The 18,424-nt window shown below is 35.7% G+C and overlaps 1 protein-coding gene across 4 annotated transcripts in view; it reads left to right on the top strand.

Annotated features, from left to right (window-relative positions):
- The window catches only part of LOC116300690 (neuromedin-K receptor), a 52,050-nt gene extending 36,496 nt beyond the window's left edge, over positions 1-15,554 (top strand). For 3 of the 4 annotated variants that reach the window (XM_031709602.2, XM_031709603.2, XM_031709601.2), the window contains exon 4: positions 11,875-15,554. In XM_031709602.2, coding sequence (XP_031565462.2) covers positions 11,884-12,975 — 1,092 coding nt within the window. In that variant the 5' untranslated portion in view covers positions 11,875-11,883 and the 3' untranslated portion in view covers positions 12,976-15,554. Of the gene's footprint in view, positions 1-9,882; positions 9,981-11,874 lie in introns of those variants that run through there. The other variant, XM_031709606.2, reaches the window with a different exon arrangement.
- The last annotated feature ends 2,870 nt before the right edge of the window (positions 15,555-18,424 follow it).

The raw sequence follows: 18,424 nt of genomic DNA, 5'->3' as shown, positions 1-18,424 counted from the left end.
ATCGCACAAGAATATATGTCAACTTTATTAGCCGATAATGCCTTGAGTTATATAAAGAAAAACGCGAGAACTTTCAAATAACCAATGCAAACAATAAAGGCCCATTATGATGAGCTATTAGAAAACCTAGCCACTTTGACTTTATTTAATTGCCTGTGCAGATCTACAATGTATACTGTCTTTTAAACTAGTATTTTCCTTTAAGAGGATGGATCATATCGTTTCAATACTATATCAATCGTTTTTATAGTAATAATAACAATCCTAAATGGTCTTTGAACCTCAAACAGACGTTAACGTTCACAATAATAAACATTATTATAGTTTAAAATACATATAAAGTAAGTATAGTAAAATTAATCAATAAAAACTAAATAATCGCTTATATAACTCACACAACTTGGAGTCCTAAAGCATGCTTTTGAACTATATAAGGAATCGTGAATCTTCGATCGATGTATTGCTAAAGATTTAAACCAAGAAGTATTTTTTTCCTTATTCATTTCCATTTCTTCTTTTTGGAAGAAGCTAAATTATAGTAAGACCAACATTCTTAAAGCTCAGTGGAGGCGGCTTTTGATTATCAGCAGGGGAGAGCGGGGTTGAATTCAACTAGATTTGAAATTGAAAACCTGTCCCGGGTTTTGAATTCAGTTATCGCGAAACTGAAGTACAAAGGAAAAAAATGCAATTGAAGATTTAGTTAAGGTTAATGTTAATTCATAATTTTCATGTCTTGCAATCTCATCAGAAAAACATTTTAGTAATATATATGAATTGAACAAAAAAATAATCGGGCATATTAACATCATTGACAAATCGTGGTTTCTTAGGCCCCGTCCACACTAATGCATTCTCGAAAGGCTCCGTTTTTGTCTTACCGAAAACGCATCGATTGCTTCGCCTCCACACTAGCGTTTTCATAGCGTTTTTGACCGTCCACACTAAAACGCTTGAAAACGCATACACAACTCGTTGTGACGTAGCGCATCAATCTGCGCATGCTTGAAAGAGGCGCGTCTGCAATCTTTGTGGCATTTCCCGCCAGCGCGGTTTTCATAATTTTAAACAAAACGACAACACGTTTGAAATAGCTTTATTAAGGAAGATCAAGACATTCCGAAGTTCTCTTTCCATCACTTCAGAAACAAAATTGTCTCACCATGCGCTCGTTCGACCTGATCGAGTCCAAAATCTTCTTGGCCTTTGATAATGCGTTTTTGCCCGAGTTTTACGATGAGAAGAACTTGAAAGGACTAAAGTCCTTAGAACAGCAGCCCTTCTTTTATAGGAAGTCAAAAGAAGGTTAAATAAAGCTAGGTTAAGGACGGTGCCTACTATTGTCCACGCGCACACGTACTGCGCATCTACATTCGAGGAATTTCAAAATTTATTACTCGAATTACACGAAACAAAACATTTATTTTCAATAAAAGTTAAACAGAAAACGATCTTAAATAACCCAGGCTTGTTAAAGAGATAATTTGCTAAGGGTTAAGTATTATTGACAAAGAATCATAAGGTTTTTTGGGCAAGTTTCAGTGAAAAAATGACAGACTCATAGTTCTAAAAAAACAAATCCTTTCAATAATAAAGCTTTTTACCGTTTGTTTAGATTTAATCCTATAAAACTTGAATAAAAACAAACAAGAAATACATATGAAATTGAAAATTTACCATTTATTAATATCTAGGTGTGTAATTATAGTTTTGAAAATCTTTTTTTGGTCGCTAAACACCTTTATCATGAAATTCTTTTACTTTGGAGTTCTCAATCTAAAAAATCATCTTATTACGTACCAAATATTTCAGAAATTCCTTTCTGCTGTTAAGTAAAAAGTCAATAGTAACTTCACTTCAAACCCAATAGTCTTCCTGGAACAATAAAGCTTATAAATATCGAGTTTTTCTCTGTGTTTTTTGCTTGCATGGCAGGAAGCAGCATGTTTAGCTTGACGTGCAAACGCGCCGAAAACAGAGTTTGTCACGCCGTTTTTTATGCTGTGTAACGCTTGTCACGCATTCGGCATAAGATTTATCCCTAATAATGTTCTTTAAAAATTCGTATCTCTTAAAAACGCCTGGATACCTCTATTTTTTCTTCGTTTAAATGATAGAGTAAATGCTAAATTAGCCTCGTGAAATGAAATTTATAAAGAATAATTGGTTTTGAAAAGAATATGGACACAATCTTTATGTACCTACTGATCGAAAATAGGGAGCACGAAGCTAAAAAATTATATATATTATAGCCAACTATTAAAGTAATGGTAGAATTGGGTATATTTTAGTAAAGAAACAAAGTGTCAGTCATTTAGGACGATTTAAATTAGAAATTTCTCAAAATCTTTTGAAAAAATTTTTTCCCCTGGTGTTAGTAAAATCATGACGTCATCACTTTTTAACGATTTTTAAGCCTTATTATTTCTTTTAAATGCATGGTGACCCCTACTTTTCTAACCAGAATTTGACAACCCTTTGATAGGTTAAAATAATTCACATAGTCATTTAAAAAAATAATTGATTCTCAATTAGTAGGCACCGTCCTTAAGCTCCAAACACGCGATTAAATTCGCCAGTAGCCAAAGCAGAAGTTTGTTTACATCCACCATGTTTGTCCGTTTTCGACTGTCCACACTAAAACGATAGGTCTCCGTTTTCAAATGTTTCCACTTTCGAGAGCGTTTTAGTGTAAACGGAAGGCCAAAGCGCATCGAAAAGTCTCCGTTTTCAAACGAAAACGCATTAGTGTGGAGGGGGCCTTAATTTTTAAACCCTGCAATCTCATCAGAAAAAGGTAATATTAATCTTAACACATTTTCTCCTGGGTTCTCTTGTATACTTTATAAGTCAAACAATTTCTCAATATCCTTCCCAAAGTCGGGTAATTTTTGACTCGGATATTAAGACCCACATTGAGGATTAATAAAAAAGGACTCATCATTTCCCTCCGACGGCTACAACGATCTGAGTACAATAGCTACATACTTTTTATTCAAAACCGCCAGTACAATCCGTGAATGCAATAATATTTCTTTATCTTCACACTTTTGCAGTTTCATACAAATGTTAACAAACGCTTTTCCGATCCCATGGGGTAATGCTCATCATTGTGCTTATAACTTCAAAACATCTGTCATAAAAACAATAGAATTGAGGCGTGAGTGGTTTTTAAACCGGTTCAAACTCACGGGCTCGGACTTAAGCCCTCGCCTTCTGATTTGAAGTAATAGCGGAGCTCCCGCGCGGGCCCGCGCGAGCGGAGCACCGTACTTAAGAAAAAATGGTAAACCATCGAGTTGATTTTTCGTCACTTCCGTCCGTCCGTGTACACAACACAGGAATCCTGATTGATGTCAAAGCAAAACTACTCACAAATGCGGCTCTAAAATGCACAGAAAAAAATCGCTTTAGGACAAGTTATAGACCAAAACAATTAATAAAAACTTTCATGCAGTCAAAGATGGATCAAGAAGTGTTCTTCAAGAATTCAGGTTTGTGTTTTTTTGCAAACAATCGTGTATATATATATTTTTTCTGACAAGTATTTTTCTCGACGAATCGACAAATCAAAAACTTTCTCTCAAATCTTTTAATATTCTATAGATAAGCTTAAATTATTTTAATGCTGGATGAAATATAACACGAAGAGCATATTACAAAAAATATTCGTCCTTTATTTAGCTTTATAAACCTTTAACAATTCGGTTGTTTTTTACCAACTATTAACTTTTTAGTTATTTTAGATAGCTTGTACCTCAGATCTGAACAATTTGAAAAAAAACAACCTTTGATCAATGTAAACATTCAGGTACCAAAAATAAATCTATGTCTATGTCTATGTTTTTCGTTCAAGAAAAAAGCAGCTTTGTTCGCCTCCTATCACGGGGTCCCATCGGCAAAACAAAGAAGACATTCATTCAATAATTTTATATCTTTCTACAGATAATTTTTTCAATTATTGAATGAAATATAAATTTACACCAAATATTCAACTGTTTATTAAGCTGTTCAAGCAAGTATGATTATAAAAATGAACTTAAAACTGTGTTGTTGAGAGATGTTATTGTCATAGACCTAGACTTTCACTTTAAAAAGCTAAATATTCAGAAACATTTACAAACGCCAATTTACTGACAAGAAATTCATCACTTTTGTATTTTGTCTCAGTTGTTCTTGTCAAGTTTAACTAAATGTAAACTTCGTCTCGTTCTTCAAAAGACGTAATTAAGTAAGCATATTTTTTGCTCACCTCAGTCTGTTTTTTGGTCTTGATTTGTCCTAAATCTCCAGATTTTCGATTTCGATGAAAGACATCCGAGGTAAATTTCACTAAAATTGATATTGTATTGGATTATCTGTATTTTTCTTTCGTTTTTTTTAAGTAAAAGAGATTCAAAGCCTAAAACTTTCGGCCTTGGAAAACTTTGTCGAAGAATCTTCCAAGAACATAACTAGCCCCCGAGGGTGGTGGTGAAATGTGTACAAAATTCCTAAGTGGGAGAGTATACTCGCGCAAAAAAAAAATTAAAAAAATTAAAGTTTATGGTAATATGTGGAGGTTTTGCACCATCACGTGACGGCAGCCATGTTAGATGGCAGGGACAATGCGATCGTTTTACATGAGAAATAATTCAATTCCCGAGAGCAAAGGGATTTTATTGTTCTGCCATCTAACCACAGGCAGCCCAAGCTGGATTATGGCGCCGGCACGTGATGGTGCAAAACCTCTACATATTACTTAACAAGGCAGTTATGCTATAAAATATGTGAATAGTGTTTTTGTCAATATTCTTGTAAAATTAATCCAAGCTCCAGGCGGGATTTGAACCCGTGACTTGCTCTAACTAACTGAACCAAGTACTGGAACTCATGTTTCTCATGAACAACGTCTAGACGGTAATTGAAGCTGTAAAGTTATTGAATCTCTCCATTTCATTTTCTTTTAAATTGATTGTAAGACGGGATTCTCTTATATCAGGTTAAGCATACTCCTAAATCAGAGATGATATTCCTTGGATAATCCTTTTTATACTTGTAACCGAAGCCTTTGTTTACAAAGTTTGTCCACAAGTCGATCCCACAGGCAAGGGCTAGTTTCCTTCGCAACCGTCATCAGTTTCCAAAGTCGGGTATTTCTTGACTTGGATAGTAAAACCCAACCCTGAGGATTAATAAAAATGTCGTTATCGTCTTCACTAGAACTCAGCCCTCTACACTGGGGAGGGCCGCGGGGATCTGGGACCAAAACTAATGACGGCTGAGGAGGAGACTACACAATGGTTTGCTATATCTATTTCGAGTAACCCTGGAAAACGTTATTGGACTTTTGGAACCAAAACGCTGGCACAAACTATGCAGATTGGAAAAAAAATGAACTGGTACTTCCGCTGGTATTGGGTGAGCGTGTTGAAATTAAGATGTACCTAAAATCGGATTGTATCAACGTATTAGAATGTATCTGAAACGCATTGGACAAACGAAAAAAAATGTTCTCTACAATTTAATGCGGCGAAAAAAAGTTTAATTTTTTTCTTTTTTTAAAAAGGGGGGACGTGATCCTAAGTCCACCAAAAAAAAATCGATTCCAATGTGCCATACCCCCGAGACATCCGTAGAGCTGAGGCGGCGTATGGACTTCGGACCTGACGGCAATTAAATCCTTCTGCCCTTGGGTGTACGAATTACGCAAGAAAATGTTCTAGCCGAAGCATCAGGGGAGAGACCAGCTGGCCCCCAGACCAAATCGGCTAATCCCTTGCATCTCTGCCACGCACGGAATCGGTTAAAAATTGAATGTCAAAAAGTCTAGTCTATCTGATGCATTGTTTTCACGGCTATTGTCATGCTGATTTCGTATGACCAGTGGACCAGTGGGAAAAACTTCGGCATCAAAGATACTGAGTCAAGCCCGTCTAAGGAGGGTTAGTATTTGGATGGGTTGCCTAAACATTTGGCCTACTCAAAAAGGCTTTTCAGCCTGAATTTTCTTAATCTATCAAGAAAAAATATCTTTTAATCTTTGGAGAATTGCTTAAGGTTTCTCTAGGAAAAAACAATAATTCAAATCAATTTGAATTCGCTCGTATTCTGTTCCAGGCGAGAAAGGAAAAACACTATCAATTGGAACTCAGTCTATCTAAATTGCCTATCAAGCCCACAAGGTCTCTTCCTGATTTCATAGCTCTTAAAAAAAGAAAGAATGGCCTTTGCTTTCTTTTTGAAATCTCGTTTGGTTTCCGAGATATTCAATATAGAAATAACGAAATGATGACGTCAACCCAGGATTCTTGTAAGAAATCAAATAGAGAATATCTCGTGAGAATTAGCTCAAAATGACTGAATCTTATGTTGGTTATAGTGCGCTATGACCATCATTGGGTGTGAAAAAGTAGATTCCTCACGACCATGCTCTCGCGCTTAGTTCACATCCAGTGAAACTGGAAGACCTTTGAAGCTCCTAATCAACTGTTTAACCATATTCGTCCATTAAAGCATTTCAGTTTTGCAGACGTGATAGAATATTTATGATAGCTGCAGGTACCTCCATATGTGATTTACTTAAATTATTTCAAATAAAAAGGCAAAGCATCAATAATTTTGTTGTTAGAGTTGAGCTAAAAGGATAGCCTTTAGATATTTATCAGTTGGTTTTTCTTTCAACTTTTGATAATTTCAGATCACAAAAGATCACAAAAATGTATGCTTCGTGGTCGCAACTTATTAAATTATTTAACATCGACTCATTGACATAATGATTACTGATAGTTCGCACCATTACAATGGCTTACAACACTATAATGGCTTATTTACACCGCTTGCACCGCTATAACGATGACACTAAGATGGCTTAGCACTACAATAGCTTACGACACCAAAATGCCTTACAGCACTACAATGCGGGCTTACAAAAAGAAAATGGCTAATGCACTATAATGGCTTACAAAAACAAATGGCTTTCAGCACTCCAATGGCTTACAAAAACAAAATTGCTTACAGCTCTCCATTGGTTTACAAAAACAAACTGGCTTACAGCACTCCAATAGCTTATAAAAACAGAATAGCTTAAAGCACTCCAAAACGACTCTTACATCACTACTTCAATGCTATAGATAGATGATGTGATTCCGTGTATAAATAAAGTTTATTATTATTATAACTACTCTACTCACATACAACACCGAGTTCGGGAATCGAGTTCGGGTCGCAGTGATGAGAAGCGAGCGGTCAGGCTACGCCACCCGAGCTTCCCAAGCCATTACTATTGCAGAAAAGCCAGTTTTCTGGTTATTCGTTGGGCCCTGGCTAAACGAGGAAACAATGTTTCCAGAAACATGTTTCCCTAAATGTTTCCTAAGGTGGCAAAACTGTCAGAAAACATCGGGAAACAATGTTTCCATGTGTCTTGGAAACATGAAATGTTTCTACCGCACAGCAAAAACATTTTTTGTTTCTTGGAAGCAAAATTTGTTGCACACAGCAATGTTTCGCATGTGGCTAAACTGGGAAACATGGAGGAAACATGCGCGCGGTAAACATGTTTCTGGAAACATGTTTCCTTGCTTAGCCAAGGCCTTAGACTAAACAATGTTGGTGTCTTGCTGACTCTAGATTAGGATATTTTTCTGTTAAAGAAAGTTCATCAAAGTTATTCTTAAAAACTGACTTGAATAATTAAATGAGACCAATATTATTGCAGTTAAGAGTTTTCAAATCGTATGCTATGCTTTTTAGGAACTATATTAACTCGTTGGAAGACGCGCAAGCTTTGATATAATTTTACTTATTGGCTGTGACTCTTACAACTCAAATCATGCGGGTTTAGCCTAGCTTCTGAGGTCGGAAAATAAAAGCTCGAATTAAAACAACAAAACAAGCAAAATTCTCCTGTACTCGAGGCGAATCGAGGCGATTAAAGGCGCTCATTCCAGTTTCCAAAACTCACGACCACCTGAAATAAATCCGCTGTATCTCGCGTTGTAGAAGGACTGCAATAATTATTTTTTCCCAGAGACATAGTTAATAATTGACAATTCATTTTGATATAAGTTTTATCAAGATCGGACTTTTCATTGATTTTATTTTGATATGGTGCCCTCTTTAGTTGTCGCAAAATTTTTTTCAAAATCTGGACATTACCTACATAAATTAAATATTGTGTCTTCTAAACCAAATATGTGGGCATAACATACAAGAGTTCGAAAAAAATTCAAGGAAGCCGATTTTGAGAAAAAACGAAGTATTTATTTGACCTTATAAAAGTTGTAAATCGTCATTTGTTACCAAGATAAAACTCATATCGTTTTATATAGAAATAAAGAAGAAATCTCGTTCTTTATTTAGTATGAAATTCAAGATTGTCGAGTTATTAGATTGTAAGCAAGACAAGTTTTAGTAAAGTAGTAATTTTGCGCTTAAAATGCAGAATTCCTTACTTTTCACTTCGAAGGCCGTTGCTTGAAAACTGCTCCTTACATTTTTTCTAACTTCCGCTATCTAAAATTAACGATATGCACTTTATAACATATCAAACTTTTAAAGCAATTGAAGATTTTTAACATGGTGAAATAATTTTCAAGCACAGCTTCTCTCTTGCCGTCTCTTGTACTCTGTTGGTTTTGACATTTCGCTGTCGATTGTTTACAATCCCAAAGATATAATTATGCATGCATTTGTGCTTTTCACACTGATGTATTTCACGATTGTTCTTCTGCCAAACATTCAAGAATAAATCATTATTTTTTAAAAAATTATTGTTAATTTGGCTTTAGTTTAGTTTAAAAAGATATAACTAGCTAAAAACTAGTGTGAGCTGCGTCGGTGTTTCTAATGAAACAGTAATGATGAAAAGGTAAATTATACACCGTGAAAAGATGAAAAAACTTACTGACGTTTCGGACGCTAGTAAACATTTAGTTTAGTTTAGTTTAGTTTAACGATTTACGAGGCTAAGGTCACGAAGCAAACTCATTATTGCATGAATTGACCTTGGAAGAAATAAAATAAATGAAATGATATCGATAATAACTAAAAAAAATACATTTATTTATCAAAATACATTACTTTTAGATTACTTTTGACAACAGAAACACTAAAAGCATTGTTTTCAAATATCATCTCGCTAACTCTGCTATCACGATCGAAGAAGCCGGAAGTTAAGGCTGATGTAGTTGAGCACATCTCTTATCATTACACCATCAAAATGCATGCTTCAAAGAAAATTGTTCATAAGAGGGATATATAATAAGATTAGTTCGTTTTAAGAGTATTCCTTTCGAACCTTGGAGATTTATCAATTAAACCCTAAAGCCAATCAATAGTACGTAATTTAAGCATTAAAGCAACCGCTCAACGCCAACATTATGCCTCTATCAAACAATACTAATTAAGAAATTTAATTTTCAAATTGACAAATAAAAGTTAAATTGGAGTCAAGGTTTTGCCGCGGCATTAGTTACTTCATTTCTTGAGGATGTTCATTTTCTTCATTATATCGCGTGAGAATCTGGTGGATTTTTTTGATCCACCAACCACCTTCTACAGTTGTCGACGATGAAAGCCTGTTTTCAAACGGGATTAACCTGAAATACCTGTTTATATTCTACGTTAACATTTTGATAAAAATGCTTCATGTAAAAATCGCTCGAAAATAAATAATAAAACCGTTTCTAGGTGATTGCGGAGCATGCGCAACAAAGACAACGACCTAAATTGGGTTTACTTGCCATTAGCTCTAAGGCGAAGGAATAAAACCCAGGGCTCTAGGTACGAGCTAGAATGATGTATTGCCTCTATCTACGTGCAAATGACTTAATGGAGAACCAATGACTTTGCTAGTTAGTAGATAACAGATAACAGGATATGAAATCAAACGTGTCCTATGTCGAACTCATTAAGTGGATACTACTTGCACTTTTCAGAGATTGCTTAGTGTTGACGGGTCGAATAGTAAATTCTGATTTAAATGCTCAATCTAACTGGTAAGTTGGGCAATCGTCCTTCTATTTTCCTTTTAGTCTCTACGTTTTGTTCTTCTTTATTTTGAGTTGAGTGTTTTATCTTGTAATAATTTGATTGTTTGAGCAAGGAGTCAGTTGAAAAGCTTCGAAAGACGACTTGGATCGCTTTGCTTGTAGTTTCCCTATGAAAACCAAGCAAGTGGACAGATGATGTTATAATTCGATGTGGATGTGAGGACAAAAATAGCAAAATATCGCGGCTATAGAAATTGTTTTGGGGAAAATCTCAGTCGAAAAAGCTACAAGCCCGCGATAACAGAACCACTTGAATGAATCTCCTATTGAAATATTTTTTTGACAGGGTGGAAAGCCGGTTCATGATGTTATCACGAAAACATCTTTCTTGATAAAGATGTCTTTTATACTGAATTGGATTTCGCTCATTCTTGACACCTTATATAGTGGAATCGTTTTTTCATCCACATCTAATTACCAGATTTTACCCTATTTTAGTTGAACAAATAGCTAGGATACTAGATGAATTAGAATTCTTTCATTATCCCTAGAATTACATAACCTGTGTTAAAGGTTTTTAATGAACAAAAATCGTCCACATCTGTATTTTGTGTGTGTGTTTTTTTGTTTTTTGTTTTTTTGTTTTTTTTGTTTTTGTTTTTTTCCATTATAACAAGCCATAGGCTTTAGCCACATTTATACTGGTGATTTTACTAACGAAAGTGAAAAAAATTTAAAAAATATTTTCAATAGTTATACAGTTTAGACTGCATGCTTCGTGTTCAGCTGTGCCTAACCTAAAAAATAAATCATTTCGACGCCGACTGACGAAAATGCTTCCAACTAAACCGCGTATTTTGGTTTCCTGCTGTTAGCTCTGCCATGTCACCAAAACGAAACAAAAAACAAAAACAAAAACTAAGGTTCTTAAAATCGTTTGTGACGATATGCTTTCACGAACGTTAATAGACTTGCAACCGTTAAAATAGACTCTAGACATCTTTTCCCGATTCCATGAAGAAAAGATTAGAGATTTCCTTCACATGTAGGAGCGGAGTAGTTGTTGTCAAATTAATGAATATGAGGCTTAAATCGGCCAAAAGATATTGATAAATTTCAATAAATACCATTCAAGAAAGATTCTCACCTGGTTATTTGCTAGTTATTCTGTTTTATTTTTCCTTGTCGTTACGGATTTACTTTATTTGGTTTTGATGTTTAGTTTGCATGATTTGAACTAAGTATAGTCTAATGTAGGCTGCTGTATCTTTTTTGTTTTGGGTTTTTTTTTAGCTTTTATTCCTGTTTTCTATCCTTTTTCAGCTTTATTTTCTTATATTTTCTTTCTGCGTTTATTCCTACCTTCTTCGCTTCCATATTTATCATGTACTCTGTTTCTCTAGATAGCTAACTCATGTTCATTTGGTTACTATTTATGAAGTTGTTTGTCTTCTTGTATTATCTCCAGTCCTCGATTGTTTTGTTGTTTTGCTTTTGTTTCGGCTTTATTTAGCTCCCCCTTGCATCGTACGTAATTTACACAACACATAAGACCACTAGACCTACTATTGACCAAGCTAATGGCAAAGAGTCTCTTTAGCATGTGTTTTCAATACAACACACTTAGTATTTCATACCATTCGGAAGGAGCAACTAGGAAACCTCCGGTTCCAACAGTTCTACTATATTGAATGAACCCGTCTTCCTCATCAGCTGCTGTGCTATTGATACTTTGATCAATTGTGATTGGCCTCTTCATTACTTAATAGCTAAAAGGATTGATCTAAAATAAATAATCTATAGCAAAAAGCTCTTTATATCAGGCCTTCAAATCTAGACAATAGATATATAAAAGGCCCAGTAGCTAGCTAATTCGTTAATCGTTCTTCTTCTTTTTCAGAGTTCCACCATGGAAAACAACGGGTCTAATACTTCGTCATTTACTTCTACTGCTGCTGTAAGTGATCAAGAAGTCGGCGATAAAGTTGTCGTCACATCAGCGTATGCCATTATCTTTCCTGTGGCCCTGTTCGGGAATCTTCTAGCGATTTACATCGTAATAAGTAAAAGATACATGCGATCTGTTACCAACCTTCTTCTGGTGAATATGTTCGTTGGGAACCTTTTGGTAGCTTGCGTCGTTATGCCATACTCTGTGTCCTTTCTCTTTGTCGAGAGCCGCTGGTTTGGTGGAGGATTCGGGAGCTTCACTTGTAAATTTGTTCACTTCGCCTACGCCTTGCCCATAGCTGCCTCCATATTTGCTCTACTTCTTTCCTCGGTTGATCGTTATTTCGCTGTAATTTATCCATTCAGCCAACTTCACTTCATTCGGAACGCGAAGGCAAGTACTGCTATGATCTGGATTCTGTCGTTTTGTTTCATCTCTCCATATTTATGGTCATTCAAAGTTCTTGAAGGAGACGGTCTTCACTTCTGTGTCCCTGATTGGACTCCCTTGGACCCTATCGAATCACCCAAGATCTACTTCTCGATACTCTTTGTTGCATTATATTTTGTTCCTCTTGCTATTATGTCCACTCTGTACTTAATGATTGGTCTCAAGCTGTGGAAGCGGAAGATACCGGGAAACGCCATTCGCAATACCAAACGAGCTGCTGAAATTGCCAAAAAGAAGGTGGTGAAGATGCTAATAATAGTAGTAGTTGTGTTCGCGTTGTCATGGATTCCAACACATTCCATGCATGTGCTCATTTTCTTCGACTCTGAAAGATACGCAGCCCTCCCATTGATTCTTAAAGGTCTAGCATTTTGGATCTGTCATGCCAACAGCGCCATTTCGCCCTGCTTGTTTTTGGTTCTCAGTGAGAAGTACCGTAGTGGACTTGTGGCGATCTTCAGGAGAAGATTCCCCCGTAGCGATAAAGTCAACTTTAGCGTCGGCACCAGATCTTTTCGCTTTAATTCATTCAGCCGAAATATCGCTACAAAGTACAACAGATCAAGCGGTAAGAAAGACAATGAAACTACACTGCTCTAAAACTTTTAAATACGTTGCTTTATTTGTTGAATTAAAACGTTACAAGACGTTGTGAGCTATCTTCTGCTCTTCTTCTGTTGTCTGATGTTGTAAGGAAAGAGAGAGAATGACTAGGTGTAGGGAGCTGGACGCGCAGGCAGGGAGAACGGACTGGAAGTGTTCAGTATAGATCTATCTTAGTTTATCTTAGATATTTCTTAGTTCAAGCAAAAAATAATAATAGCATTTTGCTGATTTTGATTTCAGCATATGGGTAGGTCTGTTCGCATACCTAGAATATTTGGTAACACTCTTAGACGTCTAGATATAGAAGCTAAGTATTGTAGGCTGCCATATTGCTTAGTGCAAGAACAAAATTATACTTTAGCATGAGTGTAGTCACGGTAGCCGTGTCGGATGGCAGGAACGACCATTTCACATTTCATTTCACAAGAATTCAATCTCTTCAGAGTACTAAGATATTCTATTGTTCTGCTATCTAACATGGCCGCTGGCAAGTGATCGCAGAAAACACCCTATATCTGATATGAATCATTCCAGCCGGCAGTGAAGAATTTGGTAACGACCTTAATTATTTTTACAGAAATCTCGCTAAAAGCCAAAGATAGAAAGGAAATGTTTTGATTTAGTTTGGCTCATTTTTGGTTAGCTGGATTAAATTATGCCGGCTCACCACAGGATACCCAAGGCGGCATTCTACGAATATATTATATTGCTATATACATTACACTTTCCTAAGTTATAAGATTTAATTAATAATACAATGACAATAGCTCGATCAATAATAAGAACAGCTAACGAATCAAAATATAGATGGAATCCTTTAAATTTAAAAAATGTTTTGAAAGATTTCCAGGATACCAAATGAAAAAAAAAACGTTGCTTATACGCGCTTAATAACAGTGACACAACAATTCACGATTTTTTTTATAGCAATGACGGTCATGTCTTTATTTTTCGCTGGTCAATTTTTGGCAGCTTCATGACACCTCAGTACTTACAGTACTTGACGTCATTTCTACGTCACTATTTCAGATCAGCTGGAATGGCCGCCATGTTGATCGTTGATATGATAAAAAGGACTAATGAAAAAAATTCAACACAGTCAACACAACAATTAAAATGTAAGAGTAACGAATCCAAGACACAAGGTTCCCTATTTTTAACTTGACAAATTGGTATTTAAAATTATTAAAGATGGTGGTTATCATACTAATTAAAAATCAATTTATAATACTAATGGATTTTAAAAATGAAATCAAAGAAAAGGTCGCCTTGTTGGTTAACATAACAAAAGAGACGGATAAATTTTTTGTTAAATTATAAAATGGTAGCTTTAAAAAACATCAATACTATACTTTGTACATATGTAACATTCGTCTTAACATTTAGAGCCCTTTGCATAAACAGGGTACAAGAAACTGATAAAGTACCTTGGGGCTGATAAAGTACAGCCCAATGGGTATACTGATAGCCATTTTTACACAAGTGAATATAATAAATCAGGCACGCTCGCTCATTGGTTACATTTTACGTCTTATGATGTCGTATATTCACCTACAGCTGAATATAACGCAAACGCGAAGGCGCACACTCGTTTGTCGATTTGTGCTGCTTGCAGAGATAAATAAAATGTAAACATAAAAACTCTCTCTGTGTTATTTATTAATTTCACTTGTGTTGAAAATGCTAAAACAATTATTCTGGCCTCGGTAAATATTTCCCTATATTCATGGTATTGATAAGCTCGCTGGAAAATCTTCACAAAAAACCGTGTGGCAAATGGCGCTTGTTTAGTCGATGTTCGAGTTCCTCTGGCATGACTGCGGCATAAACCTACAGTGACATACTACAGCTGTCCACGGTTTCTAGATGAGCTGGCTCATTTTTTCGCGACTTGAAGTTGTGAAAGGTCCATTGGCCCTCTTCTTCAGTCTTTTCAGCTAAGGATCGTAATTTACCTATTACGCATGTTCTTATTTGATAAAAGAGCCCTTCGCACACAGTACTGCCTCATCTATCTCAGTACTACAGTGACATAACCAATCACTGATAAAGATTTGAAGAGGAGTAGCTAATCAGAATCGAGGACTGTTGTTATATTTCATTCGTTGCTTTATTTGACTAAAGCTATATATTTATTAGTGTAGCAGATGAACTTTATTTGAGTTCACAATCAAATTCATATAACCAAATATTCAGTGAATTTCAATATGGAAATCATAAATTATGGGATACTAAACTCTAGTAGTCCCCTTCCTGAGGGCCTACTAGATTTGAGATTGTTTTATGATTGTTTAGGTTTGTCGTAATCCAGATGGGCCGTGAATCGTTCCACATGGTTGGTGATCAATGTCCCAATCCCTAAAAAGTCCAAAATAGAGAAACTGGCAAAGAAGGCTTATGGAATAGGTTGGTTGATAGTTTCACACAGCAGCACGTCTACCAATGAGGGTGTACAAAATAAACTATTACATCCCATAATTTCTGATTTTCTTTATTTCATTACTAAGAAAATGTAGAAATAGGTATAAATATCATGTTATCATAATTAATTGAATAAAAAAATTAAACCTTCAGCTATGGTGAATATATATAGTATTTCTATTTTGCTCCACTGTTTACTAAAGACTCGGGATCGGAGCGAAGTGCTTGGTCTTATAATCAGCTGAAAAAAGTCCGGAAATCTTATTGTCTACTCCAAATGATGGTTGAAAACTGAAAATCATGTGCTATCAACCAGAATAAGGAATCGTGAGAACTCGTGCTGGTTTCAGCTGATGAACATTCTGAATAAGAGAGATATAATGTCATGTGAAATAGAGGACGAGGATTTTGGAAGAAAACCGGAGAAACTTTTTGAATTAAGGGCGAGACCTAGTAACACTTCCTAACAAACCGCATGTGTTGCCGAGTCCAGAAATCGAACCAGAGACCTCAAGGTAAGTGATGAGTGCACGTGGCTGCACTACACAGAAAAACCGGGGGGAAACAGAGCCCAAAACAATCGAAAAACCCTCAAATCAAGAGAGAAATCTTTTACAGGGTCGTAGCCACGTTACGGTTGGTCTGGTCTTAACCGCACCACTTTTTACCTTCAGAATCATCCCCCCCCCCCTGTACAAAATTATTTTTCAAACAAATGAATAAGAATCGGACCACTGTCCAAGTGGTGGCTAAGGTACCGGTTTTGCCTTGTCATTTACAGATTAATACCTTTGATGATCAATGACCGATCATTTTTTTTTTCTTTTTTCACTGGATCGCTTATCTGAATCACCTCGATGCACTGGGTTACAGTTGAAGAGATGCTAACCTCTGACTGATCGATTAGTATAGTAAAATGCATTGAGGGAATTCTATCAAAACTTGCCAAGATTTCTAATTCATCATCATGAATGAAAACAGCTCTTCAAATCAATCACTTCTTACCTAAAAATAAAACAAGTGGGATTGTGGTAAACCGGCACAGATGATCGCAAAGTTCATCAGAAGACAAAGATGCGTACGCATATAAGCGAAGATTTGTTTTACCTCAGTGATAAATTGTGACTACCAATAAAACCACAAATCAAGGCAAGTTTCAATATGGTTTCATTCGCAGCGTGATAACATGAAAATGCAATAAAGATCTACTTGAATGCCTTGTACAATTATGTCTAGTTTTCCAAGAGGCTCTATTTGATCGCAGTCATGCGCATTGATGCGAAATCGAGTCTCGTGAAGCTAGACTTCCGTGATATGTGTTGAAATTCTGCATGAGCATCATAACAAAGTGACTTTACACGGCATACATTTAGATTTAGCATGGATTGTATCTTAAAATGGTCCTTAAAAGTTCAAACAAATTTAAGATTGAAGATATTCAGCGACACTGTTCGTGTAAATAAAGTTAAACTGATCGATTGACAAACCTACGAAACCGAAGCCATCAGCAGTGAAGCCTGCCAAGCTAATGTGAAAAAGATTCGGGAAGAATTCATCTATGGCGTGTTGATCGAACTGGTTAAAGACTATTTTAATCAAAGCCATAATCGGAAATTAAAGTTCCTTTATAACTATAAGTGAAAAGAACAGAGAGAATTCATCATGGGTTAAACGGTTTTACGACCTGATAATCGAATTCCGATCAGCACATATGTTAAAGTCACCTCATGCTAAATGACTATCGGTACTTCACAAGTTTGTACTTGCCAAGTGTTTTATCACGCCTAATTTAAAACAGAGATAAAATAAAGATCAAGAGCAGTCACGAAAGGACTATTAAAATTCCTAAAGCTTATTTATAACATCCTGGTTCGAAGTAATTTATTGATCATTATGGTAAACATGATTCACTGATTTCAATCTAAAGATCAATTTTCTACCCGAACATAACATGAGTTATGGCGGGAAAGTTACTACTGCCCTGCAATGCTACACGAATCATAAGAGTAAATTAGGCTATGTTCTGGTTCTGAAGTTTCATCGCAGTATTCCACTTTTATGAATTATTAGTTTTCGTACAATTCAAGGCAATATTTGTATTGACATTGTATATATTTGTTTTAAGTAAAACCAAAGTTGAATACAGAAAGAATAGGTCGTTTTGTACACTCGGTAACAATCTTGAAACACATGCATGTTTGGCAATAAAGTGGAGCTCAAGTCATAAGTCGACCAAATTTAAAGACAGTTTATTTAGATTGCCTTAGAAATAGCTTAAAGTCGAGGAGGAATGTCAACATGCTCGATTTTTACAATACTAAATCGAAAATCTTGTAAATTGAAGGTTTTTCCAGTCATATTTGGAATCTTCACTAACAAATAGATTGATTTATTAATATGTTAAGACTTTGCATAATTAATGAAAACTTTTCATGACTATATGAACTTGTTTACGTGAGTTATCAGATGTCTACGACCACTTGAATTACGTTTAATAAGCTTTTTTAGTGGGTTTGATGAATCACAAAGAAAGAGTTTAAAACGATTAGGAAAGACTTGATTGTCCTTCACTTCAGAACCCAAAGTGATTAATGTTTGAATTAGGTAGTGTCTAGAGCGACACAATGAAGTATCCAATGCATTAACAACCGTTTCTATTCAACAATGTATGGCTTACTGTCCATCCGTCAAAACTCTTCTTTTAATATGACTTTGACAGAACACGCACACGTCGCTGTCCACAGTCCAGATTGTTGAAATACCAATCCTGACACAAGTCTGTGAAAGTCTTTTAAAACCTCTTTGTCTGATCAATTTGTAGTTGAAAGATGTGTTTAGATCAAGATATTTAATGCCTAGGTGTTATGTTATAAGCAGCTTTTATTTGTAGCACCTCAAAGGCACATGTTTTTCAAGTCCGGATTCCTAGATGGAATATATTTGCCTATTTCATCAAGAGAAGTCTACACTAGAAGGAAATCCTTTATTCGTCCTAATGTGTTTACCAAGTAGTTTTGACTGA

This window comes from Actinia tenebrosa, unplaced genomic scaffold, assembly GCF_029948245.1.
Source record: "Actinia tenebrosa isolate PJP-AT-01 unplaced genomic scaffold, QUT_ActTen_1.0 PGA_scaffold3__52_contigs__length_22856419, whole genome shotgun sequence".
Lineage (NCBI taxonomy): Eukaryota > Metazoa > Cnidaria > Anthozoa > Actiniaria > Actiniidae > Actinia > Actinia tenebrosa.
This window is presented reverse-complemented; position numbering and strand designations above follow the sequence as displayed.